Source organism: Crocodylus porosus, unplaced genomic scaffold, assembly GCF_001723895.1.
Source record: "Crocodylus porosus isolate Cpor-Errol unplaced genomic scaffold, CroPor_comp1, whole genome shotgun sequence".
In the NCBI taxonomy this organism is placed as follows: domain Eukaryota; kingdom Metazoa; phylum Chordata; order Crocodylia; family Crocodylidae; genus Crocodylus; species Crocodylus porosus.
In genome coordinates this window covers 36066153-36080818 of record NW_017728915.1, presented here as the reverse complement: position 1 = coordinate 36080818, position 14666 = coordinate 36066153, and the positions used below count along the sequence as shown (strand labels likewise).

Below are 14666 nucleotides of genomic sequence, written 5' to 3'. Positions count from 1 at the left end.
GTCGTGATGATATGGTCCCTGGTCATAGATGCACAAGGCCAAAGAATGCATAGCTATTAGCATTCGAAAAGCTTGTCTTCTGGTAAGTTGTTTCATGTCGGGCCTGGACAGATGTACAATTACACCATGCTAACGGATAGATCTCACAACTCAGGGGGTGTGCCTCAGCTTATGCTCTATCACTGTTTCATCTGTCCACTTATTGTTAGCTAGAAGTGGCCAGAAGAGACAATTTCCTTCAGGGCCAAATTATTGTGGTTTAGTCTCATTTGCTAGAAATTAAGAGTGAAGCCAAGGACAGTTACACAAGATTCGCCTATGCTACGATAATCCTCCCCACTCTTCACCCAGCGTTACCATTTCATCTGCCCATGCCTGCAGATGAATATATAATTCAGAGCTAAAAACTGGATTTTAATGTTCATGCAGGCAAGTGTTCAAGAAGATCCTGCACGTAGTTAGGCATATATATATATTTTTTTTGCATGCAAAGCTGTTGACAGTGAAGCAATTTCAGTTAAGACACAGCACAGGGTGTTTAAAAGATTTCATAGACGAGGCCTTAGTTGTTTGCAACATCAGTCACAGGCTTTGCACTCATAAATGGAGCTTCAAAGAGTTTGCCTGGGTGGAACCCACAATGAGTCATCTGCCCGTCCAGGTGCAATCGATATTGAGTGAGAGAGCCAATGTTTTACAACCGTTACTGGTAAACCTATAAAAAAATGAGGTTTCAGATCAAGTCAAATTGCTGATCAAATAGAGTTCCATATTTCGAGGCTGCTTAAACCTGATTTAGTAGGTGCCTCATCCCGGATAGGCTAACATTTTTTTTTCCCCACAATTTTTGTATTTACTTGTCTCTTCTCAGAAGAAACCGGTTGATATTTTGCTGCTTCCTATCACAAAATTATTCCTGTGCCAAGTTGGCATAAGCTCATTATGTCCATGGAGTCATTATTACCCCACTGTTTTTTAGCTCTGTAGATTATTCACTCTTCAGATTTCGGGGGGGGGGTGCTGGCTTGTGCCATCAGCTCCCAGCTGAACACATTAATTCGGGGGTGCTCAACCCCCCGACCCATGAGCCAGAACTAGCCCACAGAGGTGTCATCCAGCCCACCAGGCTCCCCAGGGGTCTGAAACTTTGGCTGCAGGGGATTGTGGCATCATTAACTGCTGCTTCCTTGCTGCTAAATGTCTAGACCCATGGGGAGCCCCACAGGCTGGATAACTTGGCCCTGCATGTTGGATTGGCTCTTCAGGGCCTGATCCAGCTGTGCAGGGCTTGGGATCCAGCCCACGGCTCATCCAGGCCGTGGGGGCCAAAGGTTGAGTACCACAGCACTACAGACAGATAGAAAATCCAGTCAAAATGAGAGTGAAAGCAACCAAAATTTTGTCCTCCTGCCCCCTGGCCCTGGTTGAACTGTAACCAGCTCAGGACTGATGGGCTTCCAACAGGCCAAAGATGATTTTACACCGGGGCGGACAGTTATTTCAGGTGGAGAGCCACTTACTGAGCTTTGGCAAGCCATGGAAAGCCACATGACAGGCAGCCAGGGGCAGATAAATATTAATTTTCTAAACTTTTTAGGGGCTCCGCGGGCCAGATAGAATGACCTGGTGGGCCGCATGCGGCCCGTGGGCCACATTTTGCCCACCCCTGTTTTACACCATCTTCCTGGTTCCCTGATCCCCCAGTCAGCTAAGACAGGGTTAGTGTATAGCTCTAGCTAAAGCAGTGGCAAAGCTGCTGTTAACTATGTCTAGTTTGCTGGGAGGGTCGGGCAGAAAATTGCTGAGTTGCTCAGAAAACCAGCTCCTTTGCCCTGCCATCTAAAGGGGCTGGAGTGTAGGCGCTGATCTAATCCCCCTGCATTTTCTAAGTTTTTAAAAAAATGTTGATCTGTTTAGTTCAACAATCTGGAACTGTTTTGCCATCCCCCTGATAAGCTATTTCATTAAAAACCTCTGCAATCTTCCAAGGGCGCAGCAAATAAGTAGGACAAAGGTTTGTACTTGCTTGTTTGCTTTATAAACCACAAAAGCATCTTTTTTCTTCAAACAGACATTATGCAATGAGATACCATCGAAGGCAAGGAATGAGGTCTGTGGTACTGTTGTGTCCTGTTTCTATTGCTGTAACTCTTAGGAGCCACAAGCTTGGCCAAAAATCCGACTGTACAAGGTACTGCACAAACCGAGCATCCAGTCCAAGTCCATTAACTCCCTATATCCCACCACACTGGTAATAATTCATCAGACCCACAGATAAGGCAATCATGGAAGAAAATCATCCTCAGCTGCAAGAGATTGCTGTGGTATCTCTGGCACCTGATAAATCCTTCCTCATCGGCAAAGAGCAAAGCGCGGTTTTCATGGTGTTACTGAGAGCGGTGGTGTTTCCAGCAACCTCCTAACTGAAACTATTTCATCTAGGATAGCAACTTGGAACAAGGGACTTACTTCCCTGACAAGAGATGCTTAGGTATTCCACAATATAGGAGCCAACAGGAAATGTGTCAAAGAGCCTCCGCTAACATTTGAGAGACTGAAATGGAGTTAAATGGACCTCCCCAAATAGATGCAAAGGCCACGTCCAGATGAGCGTCCACATATCCCACGTTCGGGCATTTCCCGTACTGCTACCTTGCAGTGTTTTAATTGAGACTGAGCAGAGCTCAATCATTCATGTCTGTGCCTGCGGCGCTGCCATCCAGGCAACTATCCTCCCTCCCAGACTGCTCAGTCTTGGGCTGCAGATGCTCCTCACGCTTTTGGCTAAGATCAAGTGGGACAGAGAGCATCCAAACCGCTCCAGGCTTTGGGCTTACACAGAGGATGCCAGCCATGGACTTGGGGAGCAAGCCATGGGGGAAGCGTGATCACAGTCCCCCATTGCCACAAAACTGTGCAGTCGAGTTTCCTGCAGCGGGGTTGTGGGACCGGCTGAGAGGTTGTTCCTTCCAAGCTACGTGCAAAGGGTGCATCCTCTTTTACCACCTACCTTCTTTCTTCATCCCTGCCCTGAAACACTTCTTCAGTCTGCAGTACCTGCACTGATTCCTCTTATCTTTATCGATCACACACTGCCTGTTGAACCTGAAAGGAGACAGGACCAACTTTGAGATTATAAAGGCTCTCGGGATCCCTCCGGCATCTGACAAGCCCAAGCCAGACCAGAAGCTGATTGCACTGTACGCTGGGACCCCGTTCAGAGAAACAGGAGAGGAAACAGACTGACCGGTGGCGTCACCCTGCCCACGTGTTGGGGAAGCCATGTCTCCCCCCTTACTAGCTAATGTGTGTGGTGGTTGCTGGCGCCCTGGGCAAGAGTGTCATTTGGGGCCTCTTAATTTTGATGACCTATAAGAAAGTCAAACAATTTCAAGTTCAGTTTCACGTTGCCCTATCCATGAAACTGCAATGAAAGTGTCTTAATACAATATTGACCATACAAATATTCAGTATAACTCATTTTTATTTTTATATAGTGTGGGCATTTACTGTGCACTTACAGCTAGCCTCTAGGCTATAACATTTTATATAGTGTGGGGCCCCGGGGGGTCGCCTGGTTTGCCCTCCTTTAAGGCTGCTACTGATGCATCCTCCACAAGACACTGTCTTTCAGAAGTGAACAGGGTCCTGAATTCATTTACTCACATGTCATCATCTACCTGGGAGTATAGAAGAGGACAGACAGGGAACAGCAATCAGTCTGTTTCCTCTCCTTTATATCTAATGTTAAATCCTAGTGATAACACCCCTGCTTCTGTTGGGAACTCCCTTTTATTTTACGTAGAGGCGAATGAAATTTTTCGGCTGGATATTTTCTCCCATTCATGTCTAGGAGACTTAGAGCCAGGCTCTTGTTGGCATTTAGGTCCCTAAGTAGATTTTAAAGGGGCAAAGAAGGGAGGTGAATCTCCCTCAGCTTCTACAGTTTAATGATGCTCTCTGACTGTGCTGCATAGACATTTTCTCTGCGGTGGTTTCAGCGAGCAGAACAGACCCCACTTAACAAACGAAGAAGTCTGCAAGGGACACAGATCCATTATAAACAGTGCGGCCCGGTCCTTAAACTCGCTGCGGGGTGGCTCACCAAATAAGTATTTACAGAGCGCCAGCAGAGCTCTTGGCATAGGTTTGGATTTGAACGAGAAGGTCTTCCCTGACCTGCTAAGCATCACTGCGATTCAAGGATTCCCGGGGGATCACGCAATGAAACGGCTGCTTCACGCGAACTCCCGGAGGACGAGAGCAACTCAGGCTGGGACGTGAGAATAGATTTTCCCTTTGGTTGCTGGAATTAAACCAGGAAAGGGGTTGGGCTGGCGAGGGTAGGCCATTGATCGAATGCCTGGCCTTCTGTGAACAGCACTATTAGTACCTCCTATTCAGCTTCATCTAAAACAAACAGGGAGATGCATCTTTTATTAGTCTGGGACCTTCTTGGAAAAGGAATCACCCCTGCAGCACAATGAAAACTCCCAGGTTCCAGTCAGATATGAATTAATCCTCTAGTGTGGGGGTTTTTTGGGGCTTTTTTTTTAAGTAAACATCATCTTTCTTAGGTCAACCGAGATAGCTGCTGTATAATTTATGGCTTCCTTCTGGTAAATAAGCCTCACGAATATATCCCTGCATGCCAAGGTGGAGACAATCGGAGCCGGTTCTTTTTGCTTCACAGGCTGACTGTAAAGCAGTTGATAGCGGCAAGAGGTATGATTTGTGTGTCTTAAAATCCAACATGACCAGCAAGGCAAAAAGAGACAGCTGCTGCGGGGAGAGAAGCAGGTTTGCAGATTGCATTTCCATTAATGGTTAGACAAAGCAAGAGAGCCCGTGTTCGAAAATCAGTCCCAAGTACTTTGGCTCCCTGCCATCGCGGCATTCCCTTGGGAGGACTCGATGAGTTCTCAGGGTCACTCCACACCCAGTAAAAGTAATTAGCACTTGACATATAGAAATGAGTCCTCAATGCTAGAACTTGCCTCTGTTTTACATGTGAGGGCACGGAGACATGCAACCAGGAAAGGGATTGCTCAAAGACCCAGGTGAAATTAGAAGTCAGAAGTCCCTAGTTTCCAAGTCTTATGCTCAAGAAAGTAGGTTACATCACCATCATCACCATCATCATCGGTTCAAGCTGAGACTGAGGTCCCATTGTGTGAGGCCCTGTAGGCCAAATAATAGACAATCCCTGCCCCAACCAGCTCCCAGCGCTGAAACCCAGCAGAGCAGTTTACCTGCACGAGTAGACGTGGTTCTTGCGGACGCTTCTTCTGAAGAACCCTTTGCAGCCATCGCAGCTAGAGGCTCCATAATGCTTCCCGGTGGCGTGGTCCCCACAGATGGAGCAAACGGAGCTGATGCCGCTGGCAAGCAGTGTGGCATTGGATGACTCTGCAGCTATCGGTTCTGCAGATGGAGCAGACACTCAATTAGGTCTTTTCCCCAAGGAGCCAGATCAACATGATAGCATGGGCTCTACCTATCTGGTCTCCAGCTGCACATCTGCCCTTCCTCCAAACCCGCTTGTGCTATCTCTGGGAAATGGGGTTTTTGGTTGTAGCCGTGTTGGTCTAAGGACATAGGCAGGCAAGGTTCTTGGTCCAATAAAAGTTGTCACATCTACTCAAACTGATTAGTTGGAAAGAACTTGCTAAGAACTTTTTAAGCACTTTTTTCCAAGTACTCAGCTGCTCCAACAAAAGATGTCACAGCTACTCTAAGAACCTTGCGTGCCTATCTCTGTGTGACAGAGAGTGGAAAGCATGGCCATTTGAAGGCTGTCACACTGAGCACAGCCCCCCTTGGGTTTGTTTTCTATTCAATGCTTCCATTCCCTATACCAACAGAGACACTCCCATCAATTCAATTCAAATAACCTCAGGATGCTAATAAAGAAGCATCCCAGGACCATTTGGTTGAAAATGGCTTCTAAATTTCTTCCTACATGCAGGGAGCCCACACCTGTATGTGAGGGTGTTGTTACACATTGCAATGTGGGTGTGCTAAATGTTAGGTGATATTAAAGTTAGAACGTGCTGTGAGTGTTACTGGACATGTCCCCTGCTCTCTGTATTCTCTGTACTGCCCTGGATAGAAGGAGAGCAAGGGAAAGCCAAGGAGCTGGGCAACTGGGGGACACTGGAGAGGTGGGGGGGCTGGTCAGCAGGGTTGGGGCTGGCAGCTGCCCAGCTTACCCTGCGGCTCTTCAGCTCTTCCCAGCTCTCTCTAGTTCTCCTAGGGCTGCCTGCCTCTCCGGGTCTCATCCAGAGTTTGGGAGGATAAATTTTCCTCTGGGGGGGGGGGAGAGGCTGGAAGCAGTGCATCCTGGGATACTGGAGGAGCACAAATTGCTCATATTGGCCCCGTGGACCAAATTGATTTAACCTCATGATGAGCACCAGTCAAAAAGATTCCTCACTTGAAGAGGTGTAAGTGTGATCTATCCCATGCAGGTGTAGCTCATCTTTTCCTGCCTTAACATGCAGCTGCTCCTGCACATTTAACATGTGGGAAGAATAATGTCTAAGAAACATCCTAAGACACATCACTGTGATGGCTGACATAGGTATCTAACCACTGCCACTGGCCCTGAACCAACTCCCAGTGACTTCAGTCGTCGGTAGATCAGACTAACTTTATTTAACATTTATATTGCCTTGGTGCCCAGCGGGCAAAAAGGGCACAGTTCCATTCTGCACGGTGCTGTACAAACATAATAAGCTTATCACTGCTGCACTGACTGACAAACCTTGTAAACTAAATGAAAACCTCTAACAGATGGATGGGGGGGAGGGAAGTAGGCCATACTGAGGAATAAGAACAACAAGATAACAAAATGGCATGTGAGTATTTTGTAGACAATACGGGCAGGAATTACTACTCTCCACCTCCCAACGTGGAGATGGTCCCCAGATCTCATTAAGGTTACTGAACGTTGTGTGCTCAGCCCTGGGAAAAAATGCTCGATGTCTTAGCAGATAAGACTCTTATGTGGCAGATCACTGAAGCTCACATTGATCTTGCTAGCCTTCCAGTGGTGACAGCAAAACTGAATTGACTGAAACGGAAAGGGTATCTCCAGAGTGCTGTATTTTGTCCGTATCAGCTCGATATTTGAATGTCTTCTGGCTTCATCCAAGTCTTTTCTGAACAAGCAAGTGGTCAGACTGGCTATAATAAACCGCTCCTCAGGGTTCATTTGATTCCAATGTTTTTTTCAATTGCACAATAAACATAGAGATGAAAGGGGGCCAGTTCTTCTTTACACCCAGGCAACCCCATTCAGTCCAGTGCAGCTGGGCCCAGATGGCCAGCACAGAATTCAAAGATGCAGGGGGTTTTTCGTTATTCAAAAGAAACCCAGTTCGTCCTCAGGCCATCCATCCAACACAAGACTAGACTATGAAAGCCTAGATCCAGCTTGAGAGCACTTAATAAAACCATTCTGGTGAGTGAGGTCAATGAGGGTTACACTTGTCACTAATGTGAATAAAGTGCTCATAGTCTGACCCTCACTTGGTAGGACTTTTCTTGAGTAAGGCCCACGAGCACCTTAGATACTGAGCATTTAGTTTAGTGCTTCCTTAATAAAGCGCTAACTAAATGCACAGTACCTAAAGTTACTGCGCAGTAGCACCAGCACCCCTTTTTTTAGTAACATTTAATGTGCATGAGCCTAATAACATTACGCAGTAGGCTATTAGCAGCGTTTTTGCCATGACAAGCTATTGAGTGCAGCGTTATTAGGCCAATGCACAGTACGCGTCTCACGTTGACGTGTCCTTTTTTTGACGTAACACGTGCGCTCACGCCAGGCAAAGTGAATCCATTTTTAGTGGTGCTAACAGTCCAGTCAGACACTACTCTATGCAAGCAAGTGTAACAGAGCCCTGCTCTCGTACTGTAACTATCAGCACCCACATTCTGGACAATCAAGTTGAATAAAACCTTTTCTCACCAGAGGAAGAGGCTTCAAGAAAATCAAAATTGGCTGGGAGAAAAGTTTGGCATCGGTAGAATTTTCCAGTCAAAAAAATCCAAATGAAACGCGTTGCTTTGTTTCGTACCAACTTTGACTCCACGGCCTGCCTGAATTTTTGCAATGCCTGGAGAAACCTGTAACTCTGGGGCCCTCATGTCCCCATTCTCCTCCATGACCCCTGTTTCTGGCCAGACTTTGTCTCCCATGATGCCCCTGACATCACTCCTTGTGGGTGAATAACCTCAGTGCACCTTATGAATGATATGATATTATTGCTTTCAAGTTAAGGGGCTAATTTCTTTCTCACAATTACACCTACAAAACCATGTAAACACCTCTGAGGTCAGGGAAGTTGTACGGCTATAAATTAGAGTAGACCTGAGGAGCGACGACCACGGCAAAGTTCAGTCCAGAGTCCACGATGATGTTTCCTTTTCACGAGTCGATAGTAGTTTGACGTAGCCACATTGGCTGACCAGCTGTATACTGCCAGGTCCATCACTATTTTGTACTCCTTTCCCAAATTAATGGCAGACTCCAACAGAGGAAGAGTGAGACAAAGGAGCACGTAAATCGTAACAATTCAGATGCAAATTTTGGATCTGGAATTGAATTTCAAGCCTCGCACAACACTTTGTGATGTTTTGGCTAGGGGTTTTTTTTTTGGAAGGGCCTCTGTTGAGAGAGAAAGGGAAACACAGTCTCTGGAAGGACGCCTACTTTTTCCAACACAGGAGCACAATGATGTGTAATGGATAGAATTGCCCAGCTTCATAATGCAAAAGGATTATCTTTCAATGAAATGTTTCAGAAAGTTTTCCAGTGACACATCTACAGGATTTCTGGTAGAAGGAAACACCTGATGGAAACTTTTTTAAAGAAAAATCAATAATTAGAAGCAATCTCTAAAGGTCATCTCAGTCCTAGACAGCTTCTGAGCAGAGTGGTCATTGCAGTGCAGGCATCTGTCTCTGCGCTGGGAGTATCACTAAAAGAGAGAATCATTGCCAAAATTGTCTGCCAGAAATCTCTGATGTCTGAATCCACGACTTGCATGAGTTTCAGCAGAGCTGCTTCATCAGTGTGCAATCTGGGCATTTACAGCTAGCCTCTAGGCTACAAAATTATATAAACCATCCTGTCAAACCCTGGGGAAGTTCAGTTCTAGATCAGTGTGGTCTTTAGTGCATACTATAGACTTGATACAAGATGATGTCCTAACATGTGCAAGGAAGACGTGAATGAACTGATAAGAAATGAGATTAAGGGTGGTCTTGTAGTTAAGACTTTTGATACCTGGGGCCAATCTGCAGCTTGACTATTGACTTGCAAAGAACTTCGCCACCCTCTCCTTTAAACCATAGATATTTATCAGTCTGGACAGTGCCTACAGGAACAGGGCTCTGACCTTGCATGAGGTCCTGGATTTACTGTAAGACATTCAATAGGTAGAAACAAGCTCCATAATCAAACCCCAGATCTGAATCCCACTTTATAGATTGGGATGCAAAATCCAATTCATATTTAATTTTGATGGGTCAAATCCACTTCTGGCAATGAGACGGATGCTCTAAGACAGGGGCTCTACCTCCAGACGCAGCCCCCAGTGCTGTGTCATCTGGCCCATGGGGCTCTCCATAGGTCCTAAAATTTATGGTGGGAGCCTTAATTGCTGCTCCCCTGCTGCCGAATTTCCAGACCTACGTAGAGCCCTGTAAGCCAGAGAGTGTGGCCCTTCAGCCACACAGGATGGCACAGGGTCTGATCCCAGTGTGTGGGGTTGGGCAAAGGTGGTGCAGGACCCCAGGGCCTGATCCTGGCATGCAGATCCTGACCCCAGAGTTGGGGGCTGGGCAGCGGTGGGGCAGGGCCCTATCCCAGCACACAGGGTCGGGTGGGAGCAGTGCAGAGCCCCAGGGTGTGATCCCACTACACGGGGCCTAATCTGGGAGTGCAGAGCTGGGCATAGACAGCACAGGGGCTGGGACCAGCCCTGCACTACTCATCTGGCCCATGAGGCCAAAAGATTGGGCATAACTGCTCTAAGGGGATGATAAAATGTTTCATCTGCACCCTACTCGTGACAGAGATTTCTGCAGACGCAGCAACTCGCATTTTCAATTCTTGCCTTTGAATTTATGCATCCAAAACTAAATGCCAAAAGTCAGTCCTGGGTGCATGCCTTCTGGTTGCCAATTCTGTACCGCACCACACTGCATCCAGGTGCCTGCTTTGTGGGTTGCACTTACGAATCTCAGCTTGACACAACACAAGAACTATACACATCTACAGCTGCCAAAATGTGGGTGGAGTGGGCCCCATCTTGAAAGTCTGGTCCTATGCAATTCAATCGCATGATACATCAGCTGTCTGTGTTCCAAAACCTGCGTCTTTTGCTCCAAAACAAAGAACGACTTAGCTAACTGTTCTCAAACTCCACAGTCTCCAGCCAGAAAGGGTGAAGTGTCCTGCAAGCAAATTTATAACTTGTGGCATATTCAGACATTCACACTCTTAACTGGCAAAACATCTCTTACTGCTTTGGCCTTAATTATGACTAAACCAGGGTCAACTTGCATCTGGCCCAAGAGTGACGTTTGAAAAAGGGTCATGATGAACTCTTAAGAGTCACGTTGGTGGTTGAACAGAAGAGTGAAGAAAGGAATAACGCTATTAAAGCGAATATTGTTTACGCTCTCGCTGGCAAAGGAATAACTCTGATGCAATGGGTGATGACACCAGTATTAACATGATGTAAGAATGAAGATGTAATTCTATCCATGGTAAAATAAATAAGATTGTCCCAAGAGGGAACAGTTTTGTCACCAGAACACTCCTTTGGTGAAGAAGATTAACAGCAATTATTCCTTATTTACCATTATTTTCATCTAAATGCAACAAAGTTTTAAGTGCCCACTTCCACTGTCAAAATGGATTTCTTGCTTTGCTTTTTGGACTGTTCTCTGAGTTACCTAAACCGCATTAGCCCATTATTCATGCACAGACTATTAAGAAATTAAAAACGATTGCCAAAGCAATATGGGTGGTTTAATCATAATAGCAAAGAAAGAAGGGTTAACCTTTAAGTTGGTCAAATGAGTGATGAAAACCAGTCTGGGAGAAATGGTGTTTCACACAATGATACATAGAACGTTTTGATTACGTTGATCCCATTTTTTTAACCCACATTTTATTTTATTTTGCTGGGGGGAAAGCTTTCACTATTTTTTTACCTCTCTGTCCCCCCATATTTTCTGTAAGGAAGAAAAGGAAAAGGAAGCATATGGGATTTTGTCCCACAAAAGTTAATAAGTGTTTTGAAAATGTTCCAATTTTTCAAAAAACCCGACTTTTCATAAAAATCACATGAAATTTCAAACCAAAAAAAAATGTTTTCAGTTTTCTTTGTGTTTTCTCATGGTACATACTATGCACTGATTTGTTAACAAGCTCTGGTTAACTCGCTGCTTGACTGCAATACATCTTTCGTAAATTAATTAACATAAGTAGCTATTTCGGGGAGAAAGCCAGGTCTCATGTTCTTTGCAAATTTTACATTACTAGAGGATTTGGCACACATTAAATTCCACAGTTAAACTCAGCAAACCTGATAGCTGCACTGATCTTCTATTATCAACAGCTGCCATAATAATACTGATAAAACAATAATGATTTGAAACCTTAAGGAAACAATTAGACTAACGGCTTCCATCAAAGGCCCACTGATGAGATTAATGTTCAAGCTAGCCTGGTATTCCCTCTCTCTTAGAGTGACTAATAAGTGTGTGTCCTCCACCTGAATATAATGCATTACTATACTCCAGGAAGGCACTAGGTTTTTGTCTTCAGCGCATGATCATTTGATGAGATAGGAGAGCCCTTAGCTTTATTTTTAGATGAAGGTAACTACATTATTATTTTTAAATATGCTTTACTGTCTAATACTTGGAAAAAAAACTATTGGTTTAAAACTATCTTGTGCTAATAAATGCCATAGGTTAACTATAAATGATCCATTTTAAATTTGCAGTCATTCAACTACAGGAAATAATATACAAATTAGTGGAGTTACTCCTAAATTGTATGGTTTGTCCTCTTCCCTCTAAAGTCAGTGGAGGTCTACCAGGGCAAGGATGATGAGACTCTTTTAAGCTCAGAATCAGATGTTTGAAATCCCAGAGCTAGGCCGTAACGGAGTTGGATACATACTGAGGTCCTGATAGTGCCCCCACTCCAATATAGGACAACGTTGACCTGTTTTTTTAATGGGGAAACATAGAGAATAGGTTCAAACTAAATCTCTTTGCAGTGTATTTAGGATCCTATGTCTCCAGAAATGCCATCAAAAGTTGGGAAATAAAGAAGTTTTGGGGGGGGGTTTTTTCCGCTTTCTCCATTTCCCAACTTTGTAAAACTATGGCTAAACCTGTGGCCTCGTCTGGGAGAACTGAGTGGCTTGAATTCTGATGGCTTGTGATACATTTCCATGCATGGCATTTTCTTGTCTCTTTTTAAGAGCTCGTTTTACAAATTGTAGAAGAGACTTACCCAAGACAAACAAGGTAATGTCAAAATGACTGGCTCCTGAGAGAGCCAGTTACTTATTAAAGATAAAACAAATAGCCCAATGCTAACCTAGATAAACTCTACAAACTTAAAAAAAAACCAAACCTGAGCCTGTCATTTCTACTATGTGAGGTCACGCAAAAATTGGAACAGTTCTGTTGAAGTTATCGGATTTGGGGGAAATCTGCAGCCTGGTTTACAAAAAAACCAAAAAGGTCTACCTCGTTATTCAAATAGATGTGACAAACCATAGGATGCGTGGCAAATTAAAACCCAGATGTTTGAAAATCCTCTTCCAAGGGCTAGTCATACAACTCCTCTCGAGGCCAGGCTACATTTCTGAATTTCCATTGGTCTGATGTTTAAGCCTCCCTGCGGTGCATAAACTTTGCATAATGGCAGAACATGGCAGCAAAAGATATTTTGAAGAACTGATAGTCCAGGACACTCATGAGCAAGTGTAAGTGAGTGAGGCAGTGAGAAATCAATCTTAAACAGAAAAAAACACACTTTTGACAGCTCAGAATAAATATTGCTTAGACTATCCAAGCGGGCAGTTTCCAACGTTTTCATTTTAATCCAATTTATTTGTGATGTTAGCCCTACGCTACATCATTTACGACAGCTGCCTTGCCTTGCATTTGAGGCAATGACTGATTCGTGTGTTGGAAAGACGGGCTACTATTAAAATGCCTGAAAACAAAATTCTGAGTGCCGCACTCCCAAATGTCACACTAAATTGCTTTCCTGGAACAGGGCACAGACTTTTTGGTGAAAAAACACACAGAACAATCCTCTTCTTTGTGTCTTGAAAAGACGTTCAGTTAAGCTCAATAGGTGAAAAATAAGCAGCAATGCTACTGGTCGAGCCCAAGGTTTAGTATTGCTACATCATGTAAATATGTTTGAGTATGTTCCGTCCAACACATGGTTTATTGTGTGAAGAACGATGTAGGCAATAGCTTTTTAAGAATGAAATGACTCAAACTATGTCTTTTTTCCCCCCCTCAAAAGTCATGACACATTTGTGTCTAAGTCACATAGACAGAACACAGCAGCTTTTTATGAAGTAGTTGAATTGCTTTTAAGAAAGCAAGCAGAAGACATATTACGGAGCCCAACAAATAGCCCAAAAGAGACTGCGTGTTCTCCAGGGCAGGAACGGCCCATCCTTTGTATCGTGGCTTGCACAGTAGAGCATTTAGAAAGGTACCATGCAGTTCAGCCATTACGTGGAGCTTGCATCTTCAGCCTAACCGTAACAACAGGCACAACGAAGACTGACAGTTCATCTGCTTAAATATTACACCGTCCACCCTTTGCCCCTTGTGTCCTATCTATCTTTTCTAAGAGTCCAACTTTTTTTCCCAAGGGTAACAGCGGTTATTTAGGAGGAAGTGAACAGAGATCTCACCCGTGTTATTGGGAAGCACTCTCAGGTTTTCAAACTCCAGCATGGTGTAAGAGGAGTCCAGGGACTCGACATAGTCGGGCATATCCATGTCCATTAGGGACTGACACAGCTTCATTATTACTTGTCAACGGCAATAGAACAGGCCGAAACAGCCTTGCTGTCAATCACGGCCAAGGTTTCATCTGCAGCGAGAGAGACAACCCCAAGCCCTTGAAATGACAAATCATTACCTAGCACCCAAGCAATCCCCGCCCCACTTTAAGAGAAGGCTGGAGAGAAGGAGAGGCTTTACCTTTCTCTCTCTCCCCCATGCATCAGATCATGATGATATGTTGCAGATAAGGCCTGGGTTAACACACCTTGGACTGCATCTTTGGTTCAATACAGCGAGGTTTATGAGTATCCTAGTGTAAACATTTTGAAAAGCACAGCAGCGAGGCATTCATGCACCGAACAGTTCCTCCAGCACTGTGTCTTTGCATGCAGTGCTCCTGTCACCTTCACGTTACGTCTCTGCTGTGTGCCGTTGGCCCTTGTAAAAACATCAGGGGATATCATCTGAGCCACTGAACATGAATCGGTTGTCCACAGGGACAGAAAGTATCATGGAAGGAAAATACTTACACGTTAACACCAAGCCCAGTTACCTCCTGGAAAGACTCCCACTTCTTTGATCAGTGAGCACTG

The 14666-nt window shown here is 44.8% G+C and overlaps 1 protein-coding gene across 1 annotated transcript in view; it reads right to left on the bottom strand.

Annotated features, from left to right (window-relative positions):
• Window positions 1-14179, bottom strand: part of LOC109310671 (hepatocyte nuclear factor 4-beta-like) — a 37815-nt gene extending 23636 nt beyond the window's left edge. The window contains exons 1-3 of the mRNA XM_019535961.1: window positions 13980-14179; window positions 5253-5424; window positions 3011-3105 (exon numbers count right to left, since the gene is read on the bottom strand). Of these exons, the coding sequence (XP_019391506.1) occupies window positions 3011-3105; window positions 5253-5424; window positions 13980-14094 (382 nt within the window). The 5' untranslated portion in view covers window positions 14095-14179. The remainder of the gene's footprint in view (window positions 1-3010; window positions 3106-5252; window positions 5425-13979) is intronic.
• Between the last annotated feature and the right edge of the window lie 487 nt (window positions 14180-14666).